General features: G+C 38.8%; 1 protein-coding gene across 1 annotated transcript in view; it reads left to right on the forward strand.

Moving 5' to 3' along the window:
- LOC136856759 (uncharacterized) overlaps positions 1 to 22,698 on the forward strand; it is a 674,434-nt gene that overhangs the window by 647,255 nt on the left and 4,481 nt on the right. The window contains exon 39 of the mRNA XM_068224954.1: positions 5,246 to 5,402. Coding sequence (XP_068081055.1) covers positions 5,246 to 5,402 — 157 coding nt within the window. The remainder of the gene's footprint in view (positions 1 to 5,245; positions 5,403 to 22,698) is intronic.

A 22,698-nucleotide genomic window follows, 5' to 3' on the forward strand; every position in this document is an offset into this window, starting at 1 on the left:
ACTATACTTCTCTGAAGTTGGAAGAAAAAAATAAAAAAAAAATGTTTCTTTATTTTTAAAAGAGATTCCAAATACCTATTTTCACGCCTGTAACATCTTCAGGTTTTGAGATATACAGTAAGTATCCCCATAAAACCGAACCAAACCCCATGATGCAACAGCCCCAAAGGGCCATGTCCTACCAAGCGATCGCTGCTCAGCCCAAAGGCATGCAGATATTATGAGGTGTCGTGTGGTCAGCATGACGAATCCTCTCGGCCGTTATTCTTGGTTTTCTAGACTGGGGCCACCATCTCACAGTCAGATAGCTCCTCAATTGTAATCACGTAGACTGAGTGGACCTCGAACCAGCCCTCAAGTCCAGGTAAAAATCTTCGACCTGGCTGGGAATCAAACCCAGGGCCTCTGGGTAAGAGGCAGGCACACTACCTGTACACCATGGGGCCGGCATCCCCATAAAAAGAATTCAAATTTTTCACTTCTTTTCACCCTTCTCCTGTTAAGTGCCTTTTCTGAAAAAAAAAAAAAAATTACGTGTTGCTGTATTTTTAAAGAACTTTCAAAATACCCAAGTTTCACATCTGTAATAAGTTTTATATATATATACTGCAGATATACTCATTTCAAAAATTCACCCAGTTTTCAATTCTTTTCACCCCTTAAGTGGATTTTCAATTATTATAATCTATCAGTTTCATGTCCGTATTGATACTTGTATTCACAATCACAAAGAGTGGGTACCATCTACCTATCAAAGTGATAAGACTTAATAAAGTATTAATTAGTAGGTGGACGGTACCCATTCTTTGTGATTGTGACCAAAGAATTAGATGGTTTTTTTTTTAAAGGAGATTCCAAATACCAGTTTTCATGTCTGTGACATCTTCACTTTTGAGGTATAAGTATCCCCATAAAAATAATACAATTTTTTTCTTCTTTTCTTTCACCTTCCACCTTAAGTGAAGTGAATTTTCCAAAAACAGAAAAGTTTCTTTATTTACAAGGGAGGTTCCAAATGCCAATTATCATGACTTTAACATCTTCAGTTTTTGAGATATATGTAATCCGCATAAAAAGAATTAAACTCTTTTCACCCCCTCCCCCCTCCCCAAAAAAAGTGGATTATCCCCCCAAAATGCATGTCTTCATTTTCAAAGGAGATTGCAAATACCAATTTTCATGTCTGCAACGTCTTTATTTTTTGAGATATCACTATCCTTATGAAAATAATTCAGCCTTCTTTTTAAGTCCTTTTTATCCCTCTTAAGTGGTTTTTTCAAAAATAAAAACAGAAAATATGTGCTTAATTTATTTTTAAAAGATAAGAATACCAATTTTTACGTCTGTAACAATTTAATTTTCTGAGATATACTGTAGATATAATCCTTTTAAAAATTCACCCCCTTCATCACACCTGTTCACCCTCCTTTATTGGATTTTCCAAAAACAAAGAAATACATGTATCTTTATTTTTAAAGGAGATTCCAAATACCAATTTTAATAATTTTCATACCTGTAATATCTTCAGTTTTGAGATATAAGTATCCTAACAAAAAGGTATTCAATACCCCCTTTTCACCTTTTTTTCACCCCTCTTAAGGGGATTTTCCACAAAAAAAAAGTGTTTATTTTTAAAGGAGATACTAAATACCAATGTTTAAGTCTGTAAACGTTGAAGTTTTCGAGATATGCTCATTTAAACAATCCCCTCCCCCTTTTTCACCCCTTCACCCCCTTAGCAGCTACGGAATATCCAAAATCCTCCCTTAGTGAGCACCTACACTTTAATATAAATGTATCCCCAAAATTTCATTTCTTAATGTCCAGTAGTTTTGGCCCAGCAGTGATGAATCCTTCAGTCAGTCTGTCAGGTCATGTTATTTTATATATATAGATATCATAACCATAAGTCATAACAAAGGGAATATACGAAGATTCTTGTCAATTTTGTGCATATTACATTACATATTTTATGAATATTATATATTTTGTGAATATTTGATATTTATTACATTTGTGATACATATTTCATACTTTAATATTACAGTCGAACCTCCCTTCTGCAGACACCATCGGTTCCGAGGAAAAATGTCCGATATGAGAGGTGTCCGCTAAAACAAGTTTGTAAAAATAATCGAACATTTTAACGGCAAAGAACATCCACCTTTAATATAAGCATACATATCTTTATTTTTATTATTCTAAGTAATTTCTGTGTTCATATTTCATAGAGAGTTATAAGTGATTTTACATCATTTACAAACATTACAGCTTCGTGAAGTAATCATGAAGCTTCGTCTGTGTAAATTTGGCACATGTTTTCTTAACTGAGATATTCTCGAAAACTGAATAAAGTCTGTTAAATGGTTCCATAGTGTTCTCGCCATACTCGTGGTCCAGTGTGACAGACAAATTCTTTATCTGTTTAAGCATATTTAGTCCCTGCTTCATTGACAGAACTTCTTGTTCTTCTTCCGCCTCACTGTCATTGTCACTTTTTGTTCCCGATTCGATCTCTGTAAAACGATAACAAGTTTTATTCAAAATTGTCCTTTTGTATGACTAATGAAGGCTGCTATGGATAGCTAGAAATATTTACGAAGTGCAGTGAATTAAATTAAAGCTGAAAATTTAGTTTAAAATAATTAAAGGCTGTCTACCACAAAAAGAAAATGAATGAGGATTTGAGGTGCAAACAAACGTGGACCTTACGATATGCGCAACACACAATTACTGTATAACTTGATAACACCGAAAGCTTACTGTAAAGTGTGTTCTGGAGTCGGGCCTGCCAGTTGCCCTTGAGATCGTCACAGAAAGGAATATTCTCTTCTTTGGCTTCAATATCATACGTCAATCCTCTGCTTGTTCTTCAACTGTAGAATTAGCAATGCTGCATTTTACAAAGCATTTCCTGATTGTGGTTTCGCTGACTGCATTCCAGGCTGCCTTTGTCCACGAAACTGCATCACCAACACTGATCTTCTTCATCAAATCAAAAGCCGAGTCTGCTTCATCCGTGTGTGCCACTAATGACCCTAACACCCTCTTACCATAGTCTAATTTGAATGCTTGAATGATTCCTTGATCCAATGGATGAAGATGAGATGTGGTATTGGGTGGAAGGAACAAGAGTTTTACATTTGGAAGCCGTATTTCTGGATGACAGGTAGCATTGTCTAGCAATAAGATCACGTTGCGGTTTCTGGCCTTCATCTTGGAATCCAAAGCTAGGAGCCAGTTCTCGAATATTACCGACGTCATCCATGCCTTTTTATTCACATGCCATTCGACACCAAGACAATTTAAGTCCATGTTTTTAAAGCACCTGTGTGTCAAGGATTTACCGATTAGTAGAGAATTTTCCTTTTCACCGAGTGCATTACAACAAAACATGATGGTGATTCTTTTGATATTTCCCCACCCTTGCAACTTTCATTTGGCAAAGTTTGTGACTTCTTTGGGACTTCTAAAGAACAGACCAGTTTCATCAACATTCAAAATGTCTTTCAGTTCGTAACTATTCAAAATGTCTGGTAACCTATCTTTCCAATCCGCTACTTCGCGCAGACACATCACCACCTTCTCCACAGACTGTTTTGAAACTAACGTTATGACGTTTTCTGAAACAATCTAACCAACCATTACTAACTACAGAATTCTCAACTTTCAGATTATTTACGATATCTCAAGCTTTATCTGCTAACATTGGTCCACTCTCACACAGTTTCTTCACTCAAGCACACTTGAACCACTCATATACCGCAACATTCATTTCTGAAAAATCTGACTCCCGCTTTCTTTTCACTCCTCTATTCCTATTTTCCTCCCACTCCTTTAAAGTTTTCTATTCTTCACAATAGTGTTTATTTGAGTTTTCCCACAGTTGAATTTTTCGACAAGCTTTCGCACTGAAAGTCCCTTGTCAGTTTCTAAAATCACATTTCTTCTTGCCTCAAGATCTAAACACGATCGTCCCTTGTTACTCATGTTTAACAGACAACTGAAATGCTACGGTATTTCTGTCTCGCTAATTAGCGCCTGTACTGCCTTTTCCTTCTCTAGTTAACTACCTGAGCTCGATCTTATCAGCGACAATCCGAGTTATGAATAGAATGATGCAAGAAAAGAAAATCCCCAGGTAATTTGTGAGTCAACATTCTCTGGCAGCATTTCTGGGCAATTAGAATTCTCGGAATAGGCCTATACACCACTAGTAGAACTGCATTCTGATGTACCTTCTCTCTCCTTGCACTCGAAATAGTGCAAACATTCAAAAGGGATTTCCTTATGTCTGAAGGTTGGTTTGAAAAGAAATGATGACATGTGGTCCGGCGTAATAAATTGTCCTGCAACGTGTAAAGTGTCCGCTTAAGTGGACGGGACAAATGGCGATGTCCGGAGTTCGAGGTGTCCGCTTAAATGAGGCCAATTTAACACTTGTGTTTTGTAAAATTGTCTGTATAGGGAGGTGTTCGCTGAATAAGGGTGTCCGTTAGGGCAGGTTCGACTGTACATAAAAATCCAAGGGATAAAACTATTATCCACTATAAACAATCAGTTGGATTATAAATTTCTGCATCATTTCCTTTCACTTATGATGCGTGATGTCTTGCAACCTCCAGAGGGGTCTCTTCCATGTCTTCCTAGTTGACATCCAGATCTTGTGGGAGAGAGAGAGCTAGAGTGAGTGGTGTGGGAGATGAGATAGGGAAAGGGTGAAACCCTGTGTCTGTGCATGGCCTATTCCTATCGAATAACACAAACGGATCTTCTTGTGGCTTAACGTCTCATTCTGATGGGCAAAACACCATTAACAGCATCATATGCCCTCACCTCATATGAACACTGTGGAGAGATTTGGAATTAGATCCAGGCTCTTGGCATGCAATCTAGTGATTATAAATTGTCTACCACTATCTCTCGTACCCTGCTGGCCAATATTCTGATGGAGAATTTCTTTTTCCACTGGTGAGACTTAAATCGCTAACCATGGTGTTAAATCTTGGAGACTTGATGCCTTGATGATCCTGGCCACCAGGCAGGCTTTTAAATTTTGATTGATACAAGTGATTGAATAGAAGTTTGGTTGATTTTTGCTTGCTGACTGATATTGGTAGCAGCTTTTAAAAAAACTACCAAATTGTATTGAGTTTCAGTGCATTTATTAGCAGATGTAAAATATTGAAGACATTGTTATGTTTTTCATGTAATAACATAGCATATTGTTTTACTTTTTTTTCAGGTCTATAAATGTGATTTAGTATTGCTTGCTATGGGTTTCTTGGGTCCTGAAAAATACATTGCTACCGAGCTGAACATGAACCTGGACCCTCGCAGTAACTATGAAACCCCAAGTGGCCGCTATTGCACATCTGTGCCAAAGGTGTATGCTGCTGGCGGTGAGTGATTTCATTAATTACACTTCAAAATACTTTCTCTTATTCCTGATCTGCTTTTAACTCTTACAGTGCCAAGATGCCGATGCATCGGCACTTACATTCTGTACGAAAAATGCCAGGATGCCGATTTGATCGGCACCCTCCTATAAGTGATACAGTTATGCAGTAAGGCGCTAGATTGTGCCACAAATCAAGTAGAAAGAAAGTAGAATGTTTATAATTCTTCCTTATTGTCATCAGATGGCACTGAAATAGCTTAATTTCTGCTAGTTTACTCGTCCATTGTGAATGTATGGTCTGTGAGCACTTGATGTCTTTGATCCAGTACGGCAGCCTCTCTGTTTGTTTATGTCCGCATGTTGTGATTTATTATCAATAATTTTACGTTCTACCTGACACATTTGAGGTATTCATCATAATATATTTTATTATTATTTCTACTGCAGTTATAGTTACATAGCAATTTATTTAGTTCATAGTAAAGTTATAAGTAGTACATTTATCACAACAAGACATGTCGTCACGTAGGCATATTTCGGGAGAAGAAATTGAGGAACTTTTGGATCGCTTCAAAGACATAAGTGACTCCACTTTTAGTGAAAGTGATTATGATGTTTCTGGGTCTTCAGATAGTGCACCAGAGAATGATGAAACCGTGCCATTGGCTAATGGGCTTATGACAGCTCCTGCAATGTCAAAGAGTGATAGCAACAGCGCTAATGAAAATGACAATGACAGTGAATTAGATAATTCTTGGACTGAATGTATATTCTCAGAAAGTAATGTTGTCCGTCCTCACCATTTCCTCACCATTCTTATGAAATCCCAGGTCCAAAACCTGTACCTCAGCCTGATGCTCCACCCATAGAATATTTCATTCTGTTCTTCACACTTTCAATCCTGACACTATTAGTAACAGACTAACAGATATGCTTCACAAACTACAAAGAAATATCAGAATAAACTTTCACTTGCATCAAGGGCATCCAGCTGGCACAACACTACAGTTCAAGAATTGAAATCTTTTTTGGCTTGCATACTGAAGATGGGACTGAACAAGGAACCTATAATAGCTGGTTACTGGTCAGCTTCATTCTCCCAAAGTTCATCTTGGTTTGGGCTCATGTTTGCCAGAAACATATTTCAGCTTCTGTTGAAATTCTTTCAAGTTGCCCCTAATGAAGCAAATTATGATCCCTGTGGAAAATTCAAGCCTGTTGTTGACCATGCCATTTGAGTTTCAAGGTACCATTTCACTCCACATCAGCAACTATCTGTTGATGAAAGTTTGGTGGGGACAAAGAATCGCACAACACTCATGCAATACCTGCCAAATAAGCACCACCACTGGTGGGGCATAAAACTTAGGATGATATGTGATTCAGTAGTGAACTACTGCTTAGGATTTTATGTATACAGAGGTGCAGAATGTCAAAAAGATAGACTATTGCAAAGCATGGTTTAGGGTACTGTGTGGTATTGCACGTGCTTACTATAGGTAATTATTTACAGAAAGCATACCATGTGTTTGTTGACAACTTCTTTATGTCAGTGCCATTAGCAAAGGATTTGTATAAAATGGGAACATTCATAACAGGAACTGTACTACAAAACAGAAAAGGATTGTCTCAGTTCTTGAAACAAAAGTTTGGTGTTGGGGATAGAAAATACTTCAGGTCAGGGCTTGTGTTAGCTATGGGATATAGGGAAAAGAAGAGTCAGAGGAATCCTGTCCTTCTCCTGACTAGCTGCTGATAAAACTTTCACAACTAAATGCCATGGTCAGCAAAAATAAATTACAAAACCAGAAGTGGTGTGTAATTATAATAAATACATGGGGGGGGGGGGTAGGGGGGGTGATTGATACTAGTGATTTGATGTACACATACCTTGATGAGAGGAAAACTGTAAAATATTGGAAGAAGGTAACTTTCAACATTATTGCAAGGATGGTGTTTGAATAGTTAAATCCTATATAAGGAAAATTTTGGAGGAGCTCGACACCCCACGTCAAGACTGGCTTATACAGTGTCAGTCATTGAGACTTGAGGAAGTGAGTGGCTTGAACATAAGCAGTCTGGTGTGGTTTTATCTGGCAGCGTGAGTGATGTAAATGGAAGCACCGGTACTTCTACTAAAGTGCGAAAACTTCCTGGAAAAAAAAAAAAAAAAAAAAAAAAAAGTCTAACTGTTGCTTGTGTAGTACCAAATCAACAAGGTTTAGATCAAGAACAGCGTGTTGCAAATATAGCAAAGGCCTGCATTCAGATTGTGGTCCAAAACATAAATGCAATATGATCACATGAAATTTATCATTAAGTTCTGGTGGAGGATTTTGTAATAAATTAGGCTGTTAACATTCTTTATTTTATTATGGGTATTAATCGATTTTGTATGTTTTTCTTATCTTCTGAACTGTTTTGTAGTAACGTACACTGCTACTAGGAGCAGTTCTGTCACATGATCACTGTTACTCTCCTAAATTCATAAAATATCTGGTCGTTGATAGGTAACACTGTTGGTGTCTTTCTCTCCACATGTTCCATGTTTTTGGAAATTAATATACAATTATAAATTGGTATATATTATCCCAGATAAGAGTTGAGATTAATTATCTTCACTTAGTCACTTTGGATTTAGTGTACAATGTGCTAATTCATTTAAATTTTTTTTGTTTTTTTAATATGTAACGAAATAATGTTTTTGTGCACAGTATTGCATGATATTTTTCTTTTGAAATGCAAGCCACATTTTTATATCTCTTGGAGTATATCAGGCTCTCATACCAAATTTTACCTCCATATCTTTTATATTGAGACGTTTATTAATTTTTTTGTACAGTGATGCAAAATTCATTAAAACATGCTTGGCATTCTATGCATATGCTGACCTATTATAGGTCGGCATCCAAAGGGTTAAATACATTAGTTGTCTGAATCAATGGCAGAGTGATATGTGCCTTTGGCTTTCTGGTCATGGGTCTCTGGGTTTGATTTTTGCTTGGGTTGAGAGATTTTGATTTCAGGTAGTTAATTCCCTTGGTTTGGGGACCGACTTTATATGTTCGCCTCAACATTTCTACTACACACTATACATAACACTGTCTTTCTCCTTAATAATGCACAATAATAATAATAATAATAATAATAATAATAAAGATCTATATCTCTGAATGCAAAAATCAAACACTATTGCACTGTCATCCGGCCAGAGGCTCTAAATGCAGCGGAATGTCTCGCCATGAACAAAAAAGGCATGATGGAGAAATTGGAGGCCAAGGAAAGAAAGATTTTAGGAAAATCTTGGGTCCAGTCAAAGACAATGGCAAGTTTAGGAGACGGCACAACCAGGAGTTGTACTCGCATGTGGAGAAAATAACCGACATGATGCGGGAAAGGAGGATTACTTTTTATGGACACATGGCCCGAATGAAGTCAACACGGTTAACCAACCGCATTTTCACTTTCCTCCAAGAGAAAAAGGCAAAGGGGGCATGGTTCTGTGAAGTACAGAAAGATATACAGGAGATTGGGATCTCATTTGAAGATATCCAGGAGCGTGTCCCACTTAAGAAAAATCGCCAAAAACATCAGTGTTTTCAACCAAAGCCAAAGATGAAAACTGGAAAGTCATGGACGGAAGAGCGAAAGGAGCAACACCGTATACGAATGAAGGAATACTGGACCAACATTAAAGCTCAAGGAAAACAGTTGAAATGACGTAATCCTTAGTTGGCTGAAATGAAACAAGAAATAATAATAATAATAATAATAATAATAATAATAATAATAATAATAATAATAATAATAATAATAATAAAAAATTATTATTATTATTATTATTATTATTTCAAATGTATTATCATTACATACCTGCTTATTTTTTTGTGAACTTCAAACATTTGTTCTCAAATCCCGCCATTTCAGCTTTGTATGCCAGGAGTGGAGGAGGCTTGTTAACCACACCCGGGCGCCTGGAGTGGGACATTGATAATGATGATGCCAGTGGCCAGAAGTCCTTCGCTCATTGGCCGCTTTAAATGAAATAACAGTGTTTATTAATATGAGAAGTGCGCGTGAATGTGCAATGTTTATTGAAACCTGTATAGCGCAACTTGTATATCGATTGTCAATCTCTCGTTCTCACATGCTACGTTCGTGTTGGTTTACATCAGTCTAGTCAATCTTAGAGACTAGTTACCAGATTTGGAGTATTTTCTAGTAATTTAGTGACAGAATTTCAAAGATAGTGATTAGTGACTTTTCTAGCCATTTGGAGGCAATTCTGGCAAATTTCAATTTATTATTTGATAAAAATAGCATTGCACTTTGCATAATCACACGGTCACATGTTGCAATATACTAATCTATGCATTTGCTAAGTAATGGCATCTAAGTGCATGACTGATTCACACGTGTGGAGCACGAGTTCATACTATTTTCGGAAGTCTTATCAGAGACCAGTCACCTCGCTCACATTCTTCCTGTGAGGGAATAGAAATGTGAAGTTTTTAGCCTTGTAGCCTCGTATAACAAGAGTCAGGTTTCGAGACACTAAGTGTTATAATACCGTAGTACTCCCGTATTGTGCAAGACATGTAGAATAAATAGTTTTGACAAATTGTATCTTCTGATTTTTCCTGATTTTCATATCAAAATTTCATGATTTTTGGGTTTGTAAAGTTGGCAGTTATGTCATTATCATGTGGTGTATTCAGGACAGTAGTTACAAAACAAATAGTAGCAAAAATACATTTACAAGCTGGTATATACAAATACATACAGGTTTCTAGTATTTGGATTTTCTATCTCAAATATTTATCTTGAGATCTGCTATCCAGGTGATCACTTCTGGAGTTGCTGCATGTAGGTCTTTCAGAGAATTAGGAAATGCATACAGTGAGCATTCTTGCATTTCATTTCAGTATCACATTCGCAGCAAGGGGAGTTGATCCCAACCCCTGATGTAGAGCTGAGCCAGTACTTCAGGTGTCACACCTGACTCTGTTCAGCTTAGACCAGACAGCCCAGTGCAGACTGAAGCCATGTGGTTTTATGTTGAGATCAAAGATCTGAATGAGGTGTTGGAGATTGAACCTCAACCATTCATTTCTCCAGGCATTCCTAACGTTGAAGTAAGAAGATGCGAGATCATACCTCCATAGTGTTCCTAAGCTACATTTCTCCCTGGGTGGTGCTAAACAGGCGACTGTCCTTCTGGGTCTCATAGCCGTAACAGTCAGAACAGTACTAAAGCCAACAACATTCCTTTTAAGGACTTTGCAATAACACAGATTTCTCTGGGCTCTCTGTCAACTCAACATTGAGGGTAGAGTAAGCAGATCCAGAGGTGGATACTTCATGTATTCTAAACCTTTAAACAATTAGTCTTGGTCTTCCTGCTGATCCTTTACCATTGACTTCCAGTGCAAAAGCTCTCTTTGCGACTGTTGATTCCTCTGCTCGAAGTACATGACCATACTAGCACCAACAGCTTACTTTCATCTTCTCTATGGTTGGAGCTACTCTGTATCGCCCACGTACTTCGTTTGTCACATGATTAAGAAGTGTCAGGCCAGATGTCCACCAGAGCATCCTTGTTTCCATTACAGTGTATCATCGTCCCACTTCCTTGGTAACCAGCCAACACACAACACCATAGAGAGCGACTGGTCACTTGACAGTTCTTATGATAAATAATAATAATAATAATAATAATAATAATAATAATAATAATAATAATAATAATAATACACCTCAAAACAATTCTAATGATAAAAAATAACTGGTAGAGCACTGGCATTGTGAGCCCAGTAGGTTCAAACCTGGCTCAGTCCAAGTACTATTTTTGAAGGTACCCAAATATGCCAACCTTGTGTCGGTAGATTCAGCAGAATGTGAAATAACTCCTCTTCTCCTCCTGGAACCTTGGCATCTCCAAGAACTGTAAAAACAGTTGGTAGAATGTAAAACCTATGCTAATATTATTAACAACAGCTGTGTGCATGTTGGAGATGGCAATTCAGAATGGTTTAATACCACACAGGGTGTTCAGCTTTCACCATTGCTATTCATTGCTGTCATGGACAGTATTCTTAAAAACCTGAAAAGAGAACAAGATGAAGAACTTCACACATTGGTGTCTGCTGATGATGTAGCCATCTGGGGAGAAACAGAGGTAGACGTACAGTCTAGATTGGAGGAGTGTATAGCCACGTTCAGACAGTATTACAGTAAAATACCAGTATAACAAAATTTTGGGGACCTCTGAAATTAATTTGTTATACTGAAATTTTGTTATACTGAGTCAATTCTTAAGAACTCGCCTAGTATTATATCAGTTGTTGTTTTTAGAGGTGGAACTACGAGATCATCTGCCCTGTTATATCTGTTGCAGGATCCATATAACTTCAAAATTCCATTATGAGTTACAGTATTGACAGATGTTTGCAGAAAATCTATTTTTACATTGTACCAGCAAGTCTACACATTGTTCCAGAACCTCGTTTTTTGAAAAAGTATGTGATTTTCTTCTGAACAGATCCAGACACGAAAGCTCGTTCCAAATAGTCACCAACCACTGTATATGAATTTAAAACAGATTCTGGCACATCACTTCTTGACACAAGTAAATCTTGAAGGCTACATGCCATGTTCGTTACCTGTTGAAGAGTCAAGCTCTGTCGATCACAATCATTTTGGGGGTTGTCTTCCTCTTCCTCCTCATCATATGGATCTCTATCATTCATAATGTCCTCCATAATTTCCTCATTGGTGATTTCTTTGTGGACTATTACATCACTATCTACATTGATCTAGTTGGTAAGACTTACCATAAATGGCCCATCCAACGTTGTACACAAACGCTTTCAATTCTCCTCGGTTTCCACATCATCCAACACTTCACTTTCTGCGACGTCTTCTGTAAAAACCACTCCAGCTTTTTTAAAGCAGTTTGTGTTGTCTGCATTCAGGGATTTCCATGCAGCATTAAACATCTCCATTCCTCCCAATATATTGATGTTTGTCTCTATTTGTGGCAGCGTTGCACAGCATTCAACGGACCACATGAGCTTGGTAATGCCACTTTACTGCATGAATTATACCCTGATCCAGCGGCTGCAGAATTGAAGTTGTATTTGGAGGCAAAAATAAAACTTTTACACACTCCAAATGGCAAGGCACACAATTATGAGAAGAGCAATTGTCCAATAATAAAAGAATTCTCCTCTTTTTGGCCTTCATCGGATGTTCCAAGTCCAATGACCACTCTCTGAATAGCACAGATGTCATCCATGCCTCTGTTCACAGGGCAGATGTTGCACCCCCTTGAAGCACCTTGGCTTCCCAAACCCAATTATGAGAGGCTTCAGTTTGTCCATCCCTGTGGAAATGGTGCACAAAAGAGCTGTGATACATTCTTTCGAATGTTTGCTCCCAAAACACTCATTTCCCTCAGAATCAAGGGTTTTGTTCGGCATTTGTTTATAAAATAATGCAGTTTCATCTGCATTATAAATGTCTGCCGGCGAACATTCCTTCAAGGCATCCGTTAGTCTCCAGCCGCCATGAAGACTCAACTTCCTTCGGGGCATCGTTAGCTTCACCATTTATTATATGAAGCCAACCAGCACTACCCATAAACTCAGGGGACCCAGGCGAACGTGCAAAAAATCGCGCATGCTCACATAACAGTGGGCCATTTATTGGAATGTTTTTACTCCACGTTTCCACAAACCACGTATAGATGCCTTGGTCCACTTCCTGTAGTCAGCTGTCCTAATCTTCTTATGTTGTGGATCTAGGGCATCAGCATTAGTGTTTTCCTCTATCTTACTTTTCTGTTTTAAGAAAGTAGAAAGTATTGACGGGCTAATGCCATACTTCTTCGCTACTTCTCCTTTCTTTCCGCCTTTCTCTACTTCAGCAAGTATTTTACGTTGACTTCCTGCACCCTTCACTTGTTTATTTTGTGAAGGTATTGCGCTCTTCCCGTGCCCAGGTACGATCCAGTAAAAATTTCCTGCTAGGTCATGTTCTCTCAGGGCAATTCTTCGTTTAAAAAAAAAAAAAAAAAAAAAATTGTTGATGTTTAAGTCTTAAGTTCAAGAAGGTGAGATGTAGTGGGCGGGAATAGTGCGAGAGAGGAGAAGGTGGCGTATCAAGGGAAGAGGGAGGGGTTGGGGCTTGACCCAACCCAAAGAAGCTAGGCTTTAGCATGTCTGCACGGCAAGAAAAGAAAAAGAAGAGGGAAGGTAGTGAGCTGACAATGAACAGAGAAGGTGTGACGTATATAGCGGAAGTGTGTGACAAGCCATGTGATGGGTCTGGTTTCCGCCAAGCTGGCTTGGCACACATGGTAGGTAAGGAATACATTGTCAGCAGGTGTAGGTGAGAAATAAGATCAGTTCTCACGTGGCGAGGCTGGTCCCTGCGATCAACGGGTTGGTGGGCATGTATTCCATACCAGGGCTGACGCAGAGACCGGTCTACTATTTTTTTTTTTTTTTTTAGGTGGTTGGTAGGAATAGGGGAATAGGGAAATAGGGTAATTTGTAGTGCGGTGCTTCCTGCACGTTTGCCGGCTATCCGCGTGCGTGTGGGAGGACACTGAGTAGATTTAGAGGTAAATAATTTAGCTAAGTAGTTTTAGGAGAGATGTAGTGCCTAGTGTTTGTTTGTTCTTTTTGTTTTTGGGTTTCGCTCTGTCTGTCTTTATTACCTGTAAAGCCGATGGTGTATTCTAAGGTGGGTAATAAAGATATGTATGTACAGTGAAACCTCGATTCTCCGTTTTTCGAGGGACCATGAAAATAAAACGTACAATACGGGAAAACGGAAAATCCGGGAATGAATGAAAACCATCAACAATTTGGCTAAACATCACAAAAATGAAATATGTATAATTATAATCTTACAAAACTCCTAAACCAAACCAAACTACAGCCCCAGTGGGACTTTGCCTGCCAAGCGACCGCTGCTCAGCCCGAAGGACTCCAGATTACGAGGTGCGCATGGTCAGTGCGACGAATCCTCTCGGCCGATATTCATGGCTCTGTAGATCGGGGTCGCCATCTCACCATTAGATAGCTCCACAATTAAAGGTAATCACATAGGCTGAGTGGACCTGGAACCAGACTTATATCCAGGTAAAATTGTCTGACCTGGTCGCAATCGAACCCGGGCCTCTGGATGAGAGGCGTGCATGTTAGACCACGAAACCGCATTAATTACCGGTACGCGAGTTTAAAATCTCGATACTTTATATTCAGTTTTACAGGGGAATCTTCGTCAGTTTCCCGTGAAAACTTCTTTCAGTTCAGCGACTTTGGTTAGGCTAGCCAAACTCTTCGAAAAATCTAATAACGCCAAGCCAAACGACAATCGACCACAAGTAGTTTTTAATTCTCTCATCTAATAAAATAAAGCACATTAGATACGAAAGCACCCAAAATCAATGCGAAATCCGTTCATTTCTTAATCTTTCATTGTAATTTGGTCTCCGGTATACTGTTTGTAGTCAGTTTCTGGAAATCTCGTACCGCGCAAATTAGGCCTACGTCGACTTTTAAAGGTTATGTTGAACTCGAAAATATGGTTTCGAATGTAAGTATCGATTCTCAAAAGTTCTCGAATGCATTATATTCAATTCTGCGCGTCACAAATCCAATCAAATTGGAAAGATAAAAGAAATATCAAAACTTCAGAAATTACGGTTATTCGTGACCTTGAGGTCATCTGGAAAGCGCGCTCGCTGCACATGTCAGTACGAGTTTGAAATTATACCAACCATTTAAAATGTAACGTGCGCAAATAAAACGACTGCGGTTTTTGGTATTTTAACACGAAAACGTAAAATTCCCAGTCTTACATTAGGACCTAAACAGTACCGGTAATAGGCAATTCCAAGACCTCCCATGGCTTTCTTTTTTTTAAAATTACATTTAGGTGCAACATGTGTTTTTGTCTCGCTAACATAATCATGTACGATAATATCAAAAATACTGAATTTGTGTTAAGAAGCAGTTTCGATTCCTGCCTGAAAGCCCAGTTACTCTGCAGTGCCCTGAGCAAAGTGCCAAAAACCTCTTCGGCAGTACGATCGAAAAATGGAAAAATATAAACATCTAACCCTGGACATAATGTGGACGTTTTATAAGTGCGAACATTTGACGAAACTCGTTCCGTCTTCACGCATGGCTGTAGAAATGCGCCGTGTCTTCTAGCAATTGCTGTGGCCACTCTCTGCCCTATGATTTTCCGAGATTCTCTAAACAATACCACCCGAATGCGGTGCTAAGATGGTCCCTTATGCAAGTTCACCGCCGATCGCCGAACGCCAAGATCCATAAATATGCCATAGCCGTCCTTTCGTGAGATACAGTTTATTAAAAAACGATTGATCGAGGATTTAGCGTTGATGGGACTGGAATTTATGGACGGTTGATCCGGGAAATCGTTTCTACGAGGAACGGATAATGCGGGACTTTTACAACGTGATTTAATTACGATGCTCGCGGGACCACGTAATTTGAACGCATATTCCGGGAAAACGTATTTTCCGGGAACGGATAATCGAGGTTCCACTGTATGTATGTATTGGCTGGATCATATCCACCTCCAGGTCGGTCCACCTCGAAATTAGCAAGACATCATCTTCTTCATACTGCAGCTGTCAATACCATCAAAGAAATTCGACAAGTAATCGTTCATTTTTAAAAATTTCTTTAAAATAATATTCTCTTAAGTATTCTATTATTTTTCATGTTTTGGTCAATCAACTATCTATATTTGCTTTGATATCTTCGACCTTGTTTTAGAAGTATTTGCGATTTTAAATTATTTATCTTCTGGAAAGCTAAATTATTCCTTAAATCTTCTTTTCAAGAAATGATTCGTGCCTATCTTTCTCTTCTTACAGCACTGCTAGATGACTAGCTCCGATGTGTTGCTATATTACGTATCAGCTCTTCTGGTGAACGTATTTAAATAAAATATCCGTATTTCACGCCATCCTTATGCTTCTTAATGATGTATAGCAAATATCTTACCGTATATTCTTATTTAGAAGCAGTAATATTTCTGAAATTCCTATTATAATCGCAGTTTTTCTTCTTTCCGATGTAGTGGTAATGATTTGCTTCCTGTCACTTTCAGTTCAATTTAGTAAGTGTGAATAATATTAGTATATAATATTTTACTTGTTTTTCTAAACAGTTGATACTGCTCTGTTCTTCATAGCCTTTTAAAATTGTATGTACCAAGTTAATCATGGCCTTCTAATAGACTTATATCTTGAGATTCTCTTGCATACAATTCCGGCCTGTGTGGTCCATACCTTTACTTGATGCCATTTTGAAATACGTCAGAAAATGCAATGGGCAGAGTGTTAATCTTTAGGGCACTTCTTGTGAGCTGGACTCCTATTTCAAAGAAAATTGTAAAGTGCTTTAGTCATGTGATTAATCATAAACTTGTATGAATGTCTAGGCATAAAATTGATTCCTACACTTGACTTGTGCAGTTTAAACTACAGCTTACTGTTTAAAGTACTTTCTTTTTCATTTTATATGATTGTAAAATAAAAATAAAAATCTTGTAAGTACTTGTCTTCAAATTTAAGCTCATTGTTTAAGTGTCGTCAAGCTAGACCTTCTTTCCGGCTCATCTTGGTGTAGTTTCTCAGAGTACCTGAACATAACCTAGTCTACGTTTCACAAAAAAATAATATTGTGCTAATCTGTACCATTGTGGAAAGAATTTTTTATAGCCATTTGGAATTCTTTACCATTAATGTAATTTCTTTATTTTTATTAATCTCGGTTCCTATCACTTTTGTAAAGGTTTGCTGATTTGTAGATCATGCAATTACCCTTTTTTTATTTATGATTTTGTAAAAAAAAAAATCCCCCCCCTTTTCTTCCTTCTTTTAACTTTAAATCTTGGCGTTAGATATGTGTTACACATATCTAAATTGATAACCTTATTGTAAATATGCTGGTCGTGAAAGCTTTTCATATTCGGCTCTTGTGGGCCTTTATGTTGACAGCCTTTTCTGGGAGTTTGTTGTCTTAATCTTTGTCTTTCTCTTCTTAAGAGTGTCCCTGATTGTGAAAATCTCTTAATATTGGATGTTTGACCTAGTCAAGACATATTACGCCCATCCACGCCTTACCTCTTAGGTCCTGTACCTCCCTGCTTTGTTTCCGCTGCACTCTGCTTCTGATTAAAAATTGGGAACCATTATATACTTGGTACTAATGTGTGTGTTTATTGCATGATGTCTGAGCTGCAGTTCTTTGTAGCTTCTCACCCTTGTGATTATTTACTACTATAACACACACACATCATATCATTACTATTTGTTAGTGCTGCGTACTGAGAGATTATAACACTCTTCTCCCACAAGTCAAAACCTACAACCCTAATGGGCCTTCGCTTACCAAGCAACTGTTGCTCAGCCTGAAGGCCTGCAGATTGTGAGGTTATACATGGTCAGCACATCAAATCCTCTAGGGTGTTATTCTTGGCCTACTAGATTGGGGCTGTTATCTTGCTCAGATAGCTCCTCAATTATAATCACAGGCTGAGTGGACTTTGAACCAGCCTTCAGGTCCAGATAAAAATCCTTGACCTGACCAGGAGTTGAAGTCTCTAGGTAAGAGGCGGAATGCTACCTTTAGACTGTGGAACAGTCCATATTAAACAAAATTATGTATTTTCATCAAATAACATTAATGTTCAGAAATTAGATACATAGAGTGTACCTTTCAGATTAATTTTATCCTGTATCATGTAAAGGAACAAGTGTCAAAGTCAGAGATTGGGTGAGGCACATAATAGCATGAACACAATGGCAGGTCAGAGTGGGAATAGGAAGCAACAGAAATAGGAAACGAGGACAAACCTGAAAACACAAAGGACGAGAATAATCTTCACATCTTAATATACTACTGTCTTCAAATAGATAGGCTCTCTCCTCATCAATCCCAGTACTTCTATATCCATCTCTTCTCATCCCCCGACAAGCTCATTTCTGCTTTCCAGCTCATCGTAAGGGTGGGCATCAACACTAATTGAGGGGCCATCTTCAGTCTGTATCCTGTATCAGTTGTTATTGCAGTCGTCACCTGTTATTTGATTCAGAGTATATACAGTTTATCCTGCTTAAAGTCCACTTGCACTCAATGCTGTTTGTGCTTGTACTTCTGATGAAACAATTCTAGCATGAAACATGCATCCACACAGATTACACTCATTGGATGGGGGAGAGTGAGGCTGCATCTGATGGAGTATGCACATCTGTTGTTTACACTTTTCATTCCTGTGATGCTCTTAACAGGTAAACAGCAGTAAGTTCGACACCAAAGCAAGCGGTCGTTCGCAAGTGTCTCCCAGGTTTGAGGGTTAATGTTCGTGACCTTCATGATTTGTTGAAGCTGTCATAATACTTCAAAGGGGCTCATGGGGGTCTTATGTCTGAGGAAAGTTCACCATACAGGAATTGGCAAGGAAGCCTTATGTTGCTCTTATGGCAGACTTGCCCAGTCACTGAAGCCAATGGCCAGTTATAGGCTTCTACACTGTTTATGCATGCTTTCTCAAGAACTGCAAGATTGGAGATATGGTTCTCCCATTTGATATTTAAGATGGAAGTTTCTATTACTGAACATGCTCAAGTTTCTTGATGTTGTGGTGGTATAGGGTCCAGGTTTCACATAAATGGAGTAACATTGAGATGACTGCTTTATACACCACGAGTTTGATCTTTCCAGTTGGATAACCGACTGAATACCAAACAGACAGCATGGAGACTGCTTCTCATGTCCTCTTCTAGGTGCATTGTTCAGACAGTATGCTTGCAAGGTATGAAAAATATTCTACCTGTTCCACGTCTGAAGACAGACATTGAACTCTGCAAGGCTAGTCCGTGTGGCAGGTTGGGCAAGAATCTTGGTTTTTTGTGCATTGATGGCAAACCCAAAACTATCATATGCACTATTGAAACTACAAGGAGTATAATTTAAGACTTCATAGAAGAGTACCGAGGCAGAGAAACATAAAGAAATGGTGACGGTGAACGTAGTACCCTCAATGGCAAGCGGATATAGTAGTCTCAAAGAAGCGGCATGATTACGCGTATAGAAACCGAACAAAACTGAACTTGCCAGCTATATATGCAGGCTCAGGACAAATAAATAAATAAATAAATAAATAAATAAATAAATAAATAAATAAATAAATAAATAAATAAATAAATCTGAACTTGCCAGTATTTAGAGATGATGTTGAGAGTTATCTCCTTGAGCTGGTGTGTAAGCTTCATATCTTATAAGATTTTGAAACACACTTTGCAGTTCATAAACACTGATGGAATACACAGTGTTCCTAATTTCTATTTTAAATTCTTCTGCAGTTCCAGAATCGCACCATCCTGCTGGAAATAGCCGTACCTTTTTTCTTCAGTCAGATCAGCAAAAAAATGGTTGGAGAATGCTGCGAGTATAACAATCGGAAGTAATAGTGTCCTGAAAAAAGATCTGACCGATAACTGTGCACCGTACACCCACCTTCACATCATGCAGAGGTCTCGGCTGTTAAATATGGGTGTTCTCTCTATCCAAGATCCTATTGTTCTGTGAATTGACATATCCGTTCAAATGAAACCATGCTTCATCGCTCATAAATAGAAAGTTTGGATCCACGATACCATTTATTATTTGCTAAACAAAAACCCCAAGGCCTCGACGGGCGTTTGCCTACCAAGCGACCGCTGCTCAGCCTAAAGGCCTGCAGATTGAGATACCACGAACCTACTACGCTGGTGTAGCAGGGGGAGAAGTGATGGTGGCTGATAGGGGGGTCCTAACCGGCTTGCCGGCGGACTTGAGGGAAATAAAATACCTCTCGCGGACCAAACACAAAACACCCCTGTGGGTGGGCGACGCAGAGGAAGAATACACCCTTCGGTATCCCCTGCCTTTCGTAAGAGGCAACTAAAAGGGACAACCAAGGGATGATCCAATTAAAACTATGATACTACTTGTAATTAGTACCATTATGCAGGGAACACCATGGGTCGCATTTATTTGCGCGTAGTACCACTATGTTAGGTACGCAGTAGGTTTGTGATTAGTAGCGACAGTGTGTGAATCTGGAGGTGGGTCGTACAGTACCTGTGATTCGTACCCCTATATAAGCGACACCATGGGATTAGCGACACCATGGTTCTGCCTTACCAATGCTCAGTTCCCACTATGTGAGGAATTCCATGGGCTAGTCCACTTATGTGAAGAACGCCGTAGGTTTGTGTTGCCTGTAAATAGTAATGTGCAAAACACCATAGGTCTGTGTTACATGTGCACATTACACTACCTGTGAATAGCACCATAATGTGTGGAATACCACGAGTCTATGCTACTTTTGATTAGTACCGCAACATTACACATAGCATGGTTCTGCTTTCCTAGCGATAAATACAATTATGAAGGGCCGATGACCTGGATTATGGACCCGTTTTGACTACAAGCATAATCGATTCAGCATCGTGCTATAGAAGCAGTCCCTTGGTCAGTACTACTGTTGTTTTGTACCAGCTTCTGGGCATGTGAGGCACTGTGGGTCGGATCCACTGATCTTTTTAAATTCATATCTGTCTATCCATTCATTCTTCGTCCTCATGCTTTGAATTCTGGTCAGTGGAGGATTGTGGACTTTTTAAGTTGTCGTTTCATTTCATATCATTTCTTACCATTAGGGGCTGATGACCTCGATGTTAGGCCCCTTTAAACAACAAACATCAATCAATCATCAGATTGAGATAACACATGGTCAGTGCAACGAATCCTCTCGGTCATTATTCTTGGATTTCTATGCCAGGGTCACCATCTCGCTATCAGATAGCTTGTCAGTTGTAAACACGTTGGCTGAATGGACCTTGAACGAACCCTCAGGACCAGGCAAAAATCCCTGACCTGGCCGGGAATTGAACCAGGGTCTCTGTGTGAAAGGCCGGCATGCTACATCTAGACCATAGGGCTGGGCACTGTTCATTAGCAAATTGCGAAATCTTATTCTTGCAATGAAATTTGTAGGCCGTATGTTATGGATTGAGTCAGTCGAGCAAGATCGAAAATGTAATTTTTTGGCATTACATGCTGACAAATATGAAATACCAGTTTCCTGATCTACTCTCCGAAGCGACTTATGTGGACTGACTTGCAGTCTTGCCTCCAGCACAAGTCCAATACTATTGAACTGTTACATCAGCTGTCAAGACTTGCTATCACATTAAGTTTGATACAAGCCATACGGCACTCGCTTGGGGATTGTCACAGCCTGTGAGCAGAAGTGTGAAGTCTATTAAACTATACTCCCTGTATTAACCAACTGCTTCAGCTCCTTAGGTGTAAGAACAGGTGATGCAGTGTCATCAGCATACTACAGTTTAGTTATCCTGGTCACTTGAGTTAAGCAGAATGAACAAAATCTCGTGAAGTGGACGAGATTTTCATCAAGGTGATATCTTAAATCACTCGCAGAAGTGTTGATAGGTGAGGCATCACAAAGCATAGTAGTTAACTGTGTTGAGCTTTGAGGCATGTATACCCTCCCTTGTTTCAATGCATGTGTGATAGCAAAAGCATCAGATATGTTTTTCTGGGAGAACCTGATCAGACATACCATCATGGAGTGAACCAGGCCAACAAATCATTCAGGGTAACCAGTGTGTGTCAACACTACCTACATAGCAGGCCTCAGGACAGGTTCAAAGGCCTTTTCCAGATCATAAAACACTAAGTAGAGAGGTAGCTGTTGTTTACACTTTTCTTAGGGTTGCCTTGTGCAGATAATGTCAACTATGCCTCTTGAGGCATGGAAACAACACTGATTTGCAGGAAAAATCTTCTCAGAGACACCCTTGAAATGGTTAAATAGAATACTTATGAGAAGTTTACTAACTGTGAATAGCAGAGATATACCATGATAATTGCCATTTACACATGGTGGTGGTAAGAATAGAAATCATTGATATATTTGGAAATTTCAATTATTGTAAGAACATAATCATACCAACCTCAGCAGAGTCGTGTCAGTATATCAGTAATATCACATTAAATGTAATCTTGTGTGTGGCATGTCAGAACTGTAATAATAATTAGAAAGATCAGTTAAACAATGACACGTGAAGTATAGTGTGATGGGTATGATTGGAGTACAAGGTAGGGAATCGAGTAGAAACTGATGACATGATTTTTCTAAGAAACAATTTAAGACTACAGGCTTTTTTTTTTTTA

This window comes from Anabrus simplex, chromosome 1 (assembly GCF_040414725.1).
Source record: "Anabrus simplex isolate iqAnaSimp1 chromosome 1, ASM4041472v1, whole genome shotgun sequence".
NCBI lineage: Eukaryota > Metazoa > Arthropoda > Insecta > Orthoptera > Tettigoniidae > Anabrus > Anabrus simplex.